Raw genomic sequence first — 6,941 nt, forward strand, 5'->3', positions numbered from 1 at the left:
TTGAGGCACTGTCTAGAGTTTTAGGTGATTTTGAAGTGAAATGTCAAGGGACAACCAAGTCGTTCGACGACTAAGTCACCTATGTGCCTCATATATGGTTATGTGCCTAATTGTGTGTTTCCACGAGGTCATTATATGAGTTATTATAGTTTTTATAGGTAGTTTGTCAAGTTTAGTGAAGTTTGGAGGTCAAACATCCAAGAACGTCCATGACGTTCAAAAGGTTTGCCTTGAAACGACCTTGTGAGTCTTGGTATGTTTCATTGAGTTTTACGTGTTCGTTTTGGTGAAATTCATGTGAGAGGTCCTAAACTCTAATACGAACCTATTCGGGTTGGAAACGTCCTGAAAAACATCCCCAAGTACCATCCAAGGGTCCTTGAGAAAGGACCCTTCAAGAGTGCCCAAGCTGTCAAAAACCAGCTCAACCTACAGAGGCAATCGACACCCAGTGGATCAGTCGACGCCCCATATGTGTGGGGTAACAGGTGGAAACTTATGATTGGGAGAATCCAAGCCAAAGAACAGCCTCATTCCAGAACCACAGACCAACAGGACAGCTGTTGGTTAAGGGATGGGCTGTCGATGGCCATCCGTCTGTGAGGATTGCCTCTCTGCGCAATTACCTGTAATGGTAGGGGTGAAATTGTAAATTCACCTCACGTCCAAATTAGAATTTCGGAGGTTCCTTTAGGGTCTTTTGGATATTTTAAACATGTATATTAGTCTTTAACACTTGGAGGATTTCATTCTTCAAAATCAATACCCAAATTCCCTTAGAAATTCTCTAGAACTCCATTGGAGCCAAAACTCAATGAAGGGATTTGATTGGAGAATTGAGTGCAGATTCTTCTCAAATTGGAGTATTAGCTTTATTTAGGTATGATTTTTGATCCTTTAAACTCTAATCATCAAGGAGCCCAACTTTTGAAGAAGTTTTCTAAAGTTTTGAAAGATGAATTGTCCAATATTATGATCTATCCATGGGTTCTTGCATTAAAAGTTTTAAAGGATTGAATATTGATTGAAGTGTTGTTAATTATATCATTTTAATTCAATTAAACTATGAACCCATGTAATTTATGAACCCTAGTTTTTCACTACTTTATGGGTTAAGTGATTTGGACTTAATGCTTATGAATTCTAGTGTAGTTTTTTTATAGGCTATTGATTGATGTAATAATTATATTGAATTGATATATAGGTTGTCTTAGATTAATGAATATATATTTAATTGACCTAGTTTCATTGAATATCATAGTTTATGTATTGAATTATTGTTAATGGCCACGGGTAAGGGCCTTATGGTATTGAATTGGATGATTTGGCATTGGATTGAAGTATTAAAAATTGAGTGGTGGTAGGTTGCCCTAATTTTTTTTAATTAGACGTCAATTATGTTGTGATTGGTATGGTCCACTTATGGTGGTGGTGTTATGTGCCTTACTTTCAATTGATATAGCCTTGTCGGCGTTACTTTATGAAATATGATGATCATGGCTTTCTCGGCACTACTTGAAGTATTAAGAGGATTAGTGTAGTTGATTTATGTGAACTATGAATATATCTATCTACATGTGAAGTAATGTTAAAGTATGTGTTCTTTCTATGTATGTTGGGAGATCATGTTGACTATGACTTTGTGCTTATATGTGTAGTCTTAGATGTTGATGCATGATTGTTCCTACTTGACTATATGAGTTGTGGTGGTTATATTGATGATGATATAGTAGTGTATAGGATAACATAAAGATGATAAGGGTCATTCAGAAGTGCTTCAAAGAAAGATATGATATATGTGATAAAGTAAAGAATGTTGTGTCTTGTTTTGGTATACTTGTGCCCTTACTTGATACATGTATAGATGATATGTTAATATGAGATGTCTTGACAAGGTAAGCTTAGTGCACACTTTTCATGTATTAATTAATAATATGTGACACCTTAGATGATGTTAAGAAGGCCATGTACGTGGAACCTTAAACCTAGTGGTAAGGTTATGAATGTTGGAGTCGAAAAGTTGTAAAGGTATCCTTCATGTAAAGGATGATGGACTTAGAGTTCGTTGGCTGGAACGGCATCATATAATCCTTAGAAAAGTGATAATGAGCTATCTTAGTCACCATTAAAAGGTAGGCCTACTGTACCTCTTTAGTAGGGTGAATGTGATTGGGTTTGAACTAGATAAGGAATGAGTACATAAAAACCTTTCATATTCCTTAACCATGTGCCTATAATGGATGTGTCCTATTTATACCCTTGGCAAGTATAACACTCTCATCGGAGTAGGTTAGAACTCCAAATTCCATGTCTAGATATCATGGTCTATGTCGGTTATTGCCTATTCTCATCATATAAGATACCTATTAGGATTAGAGAATTTCTATGATGTTTAGGTGGTGGTATGGGATGCTATCTAGACATTGCACAATAGGCTTCGAAGGTTTTATTTAGAGTCTTGTCCAAGACCATTACTGAAATGTCCTTATGTGATGAATAATTATTAAATGAACTAAGGAATGTAATGGCTTAAGTTAAGAAAGTATGTTAAATGAATAAGTACTTATTTAGAGTAGTTTAGAGTTGTGTAGTTAAGATGTGAAGGGGGCATAGGAATGGTCACTTCGTATCTTACCTAGATAAGTCTTAAGAATGACTCTAGCTAGGGAAGATGTTGATAATGTGGACATGATATAAAACTTAGGTAGTCTTAAGGATTATTTAAGTAGTCTTCAAGAGGTAAATCATGGACGTTATCTTCTCGATTTACTTAAGTATGTATTTTGATAGCCTTTGGACGAATAATACATATTATCTATATCTTGATGTATTTAGTGAGAATGGTTCTATATTAGGTATTCTATAGGATCTCTTGAGTGTGTGTGAAAGTGATTGTATGGGTTGTCACTTCACAACTCACTCAAGTGAAACTTAGGATCACCTTTGGTAGAAGGATATCCTGTTCATATGTGTTATGTCTTGTCGGTGTGTTTTGATCTCATTATTGGTGGTCTTGAGGATCATTTAGGTGTACCTAGAGAAGTTATATGGGCGGTCTCTCTTTGTATTTCTTAAGTTATTCTTTGGATAGCTTTTAGTAAGAAGATTACATACTAGAGTGTGTTCTAGATGAAATTGATAGGATTCACTATAACATGAAAAATAGTCACTGTAAGGCTAAAATAGTTCACTTTAAAATAGGCTAAGCTTACTGTAACATTTACTAAAATGTACTAAATTTCTTAAATGTTATCTTATGTGTCTCTAATGTCTTAAATGTTGTTATTATGATTATGTTATGATATTTAAGGCAAAAGGATGCATATTTCTAATAAATGTCTATTTTCATGATTTTATGCATTATTCATATATGTGGTTTTACTTATTTCATGCTTTTATCTATATCTATAGTGGTTTGTAGGTGAGGAGCATTTAGGAAGCAAGACTATCATAGCATCATTAAAGTGAAGTTGAGGTATGTCCTCATTTGACTCGAGGGCATAAGATGTCTTTTATTTCCTTTATCGAAGTATTGTATTAGACTAAGTATTTCTATATTTTTTAGTATGGGTCGTGTTCCAAGTATTCTCTTGTCTAAGATTTGATGATATTAAGACTTAGTATTTCCTATGATTTCTAATGAAAGATGTTTTTTTAAAGATATTTTAATGCTTCATGACGCACTACTTTTCATTATGTATATACGATGAACAATACGAAAAGGGCTTGTGCAAGGCCACCGGAGGTCAAGTACGCCGGTTGCATTCCGAGAATGCCATATCATCTTGGGTGTTGTTTCGGGATGTGATAATGAGTACTCTTCGTGAGTTGAGATGTAGTACTTAAAAGCAATACGCTTATCCCTAAACTATGCGCCCACATAGGTCTAGCTATTAGAGATCCATGTAAAAGCTAAAAGAATGACCCTACCTTAGGCTGGTGGGGATCCCCCATCGGATAGGGGTTAATACTGGGATTCCATGCCAAGCTCTCATGGTCTATGTCGGTTAAAGCTAGCCCCAACAAATTAATGTAACAAACTAGGTCTTCCTAAGGGTGAACTACTTAAGGTAGGTCGTGGAATGGTACATCATCTATGCAATTGCACAAGTAGACACTTGGAGGGAGTCTTGGTGTGTCCTTATAATGTAAATGTATGAATGGGTTACTATATGTTGTTAATGAAGTAAGTTGACAATATGTCTTATGCAATGAAGCATGTTGAGCTTATGTCTAATATTGACTATGTTTAGGTAATGATTGAATGTGATGTGCCTAGAATAGGGGGATTCCTAAGGAGCACTAAGTTGAAGTAGTAGTATGGAATGCTACCTTCACATTGCACTAGTGTAACTTGGGGGTTTGTCTTGGAGGATGGTCTTTATGTGAAGTTCTTAATTACATATATAGTTCCTCTAGAATCTTTAGTATTGAATGTTGAGTTTAAATCAAGTATTCTTATCTTTAGTAGTTTTAAGGACCATTTAGGTGTATTGAAGAGGTTGTATGGGCGGTTTCTTCATCTCTTACCTAGGTTAGTCCTAGGATAACTTTGGATAGGAAAGTCTAAATGATCAATCTGTTACTTAATAAAAATGGCTATATGTTGTGAATCAATAAAGTATTACCTTGTACATTGATAATAACTTATAGGATGTCTTGTAAACTTTATTCATGAGGTTTTACCAAAATAGAATCGAAAGTATGTTTAAAACTAAAATGTCTGTTTTTAAGCATGTTTTTGCATATTGCCATACTTAATATAATGTTTGTACTAATTCCATACATTTCTATATTTCTATGAGTATAGGTGGAAGACAAGTGAAGGTTCTTAGAAGGTGAAGCTTAGGAAGTGGATTCTCTCAAGATTGGTATGTCCTCATATGTTGGAGTACATGAACAATGTTTATTTTAGTTTCTTTCTTTTAAGACATTGTATAAGACTTTGTATGTTTCTTTCAATGTAAAGGTTCATGACCCTATGATGTTAAGACGTGTATTAGTTTGATTATGATGATGAGACTTTGTTCCTTGTATTTTATGAATAAGTTTCCTATTGACTACATCGTGAATATTTTAAATTCTGCACTACTTTTCCTACCTATGTGATAACTGAAAGCTAAGAGGCTTGTACAAGACCTCCGAGAGGTTAAGTATGTCGTGTAACTTCTAGGGGGGTGCTCCTCGATGATCAAAACTTGGTATTAGAGCATAAGGTTATGGATAATTGTCTTAAGGTCCAAAGTCTCACAAGTTACATCTAGTACACTCTTTTTCATCGGTGTGAGTCGCGACACATCTATGAGTGATGGGTTGTAGTACGATAGAAGTTTTACTTTCTTCATTAATCTTTTGTCGTGCCATAGATTTGAGTTCTAAAAGTGCCTTTTTCCTGATCTTCTTATCTTGTGTTTATACAGGATATGAATACAAGAAGGACAAACGCAATAAGAGTTGAGGAAGGATTAATAAATAAGGGATTTCTCCCAGGGGTGAAAAAGTCCCTATATCTAATCATGAGAATGTGAACGAGAAGGTTCCCCCTGAAGTGTCCCAAGGTCCTTAAGATCCCAATGTTGAAGGGGATATGTCTAATGTGAAGATAAGGGCTTCTTTTCAAACTTTGACCCAAGTCATGACGAATCAAGCTCAAATCGTCATTACTCATTTTAAAGCCATGACGGACCAAGCAAACCAAGGAGTTGGACCTCATGTAAACCCCAATGAAAGTACTCCCGCTTCTAGAATCCAAGATTTCTTGAGGATGAATCCTCAAACACTTCATCTAACTAAGGTGGATGAGGATCCACAAGGCTTTATAGATAAGGTGTTTAAGGTGGTAGATGCTATGGGAGTAACTTCCAGGGACAAATTGGAGCTAGCCGCTTACCAACTAAAAGATGTGGTACAAGTGTAGTTGGAGCAATGGAGGTATGAGATACCCCTAAGGGAAGGCCCGGTTGATTGAGCAGCGTTTGAGACGACCTTTCTTGATAGTTTTTTCCCATTAGAGTTGAGGGAGAAAAATTTAGTGTAATTCACGAACCTTCATCAAGGTGGAATGAGTGTGAAGGAGTATTCTCTCAAGTTCACCTAACTCTCTAAGCATGCCCAAACATGGTAGCCAACGCTAGGGATAGAATGAATAAGTTTGTAGATGGGGTGTCTAGCTTGGTTAAGGAAGAGTGTCGTACAACAATGCTACATCATGATACGAATATCTCTAGGCTTATGGTGTATGTCCAAGAAATTGAGGCATCCAAGCCTAGGAAGATGGATAAAGATGGGAAGAGGGATAGGTCAGATGAATCAAGTCAAGATAAGTCTAAAAAGAGGTTTTATAATCAAGATTCCTCCATGGTGAACAAGGATAGGGCTTCCAACCGAAATTCTCAAGGAGGGAGTGGAGGTGGCCTTTCTTTTGAGAGGACTGGATGTACTACATGTGGGAAGCAACACTTGGGTAAGTGTCTTGCTGGTAAAGATGGATATTTTGGGTGTGGAAACAAGGGTCATAATATGAGAGATTGCCCGGTCCTCAAGGCAAAAGCGAAGAATACCAACAAAGATCCTCAAGATGGCCTAGACCCTAATTCTCAAAAGAAGAACTATTTCTATATGCAACAAGCTAACAAAGGAGCTAATCCAGAATAAAGGCCCCGGTAAGTCATAGTTCCTTATGTTTGTTTTATTTCGTCTTAGATGGGTTAACCCTAAGTGGGGGAGAATGAGTTGAGTAGTAAGGTGATTCATATCCTTATCTTTTTCTTCTATTCTTACTCAAGCTTGAGACCAAAATTCTTAGTAGTTTTGTTATATTTTAGAGTCTTGCATATGAGTATGAGTTGCATGTGTCCTTATATTATAGGTGCCTTTGATGATATAATATTTTGCATGCTCGTGATAATATCATAGTTAATGGGAAGAGTGCTAGTTAATCT

General features: G+C 36.1%; 1 protein-coding gene across 1 annotated transcript; it reads left to right on the forward strand.

Annotated features, from left to right (window-relative positions):
- Window positions 1-6,117: 6,117 nt before the first annotated feature.
- LOC107025010 lies at window positions 6,118-6,654 on the forward strand. The gene has a single exon (XM_015225895.1). It carries the CDS (start codon window positions 6,118-6,120, stop codon window positions 6,652-6,654), a length of 537 nt encoding a protein of 178 aa, XP_015081381.1.
- The last annotated feature ends 287 nt before the right edge of the window (window positions 6,655-6,941 follow it).

This window comes from Solanum pennellii, chromosome 7 (assembly GCF_001406875.1).
Source record: "Solanum pennellii chromosome 7, SPENNV200".
In the NCBI taxonomy this organism is placed as follows: Eukaryota; Viridiplantae; Streptophyta; class Magnoliopsida; order Solanales; family Solanaceae; genus Solanum; species Solanum pennellii.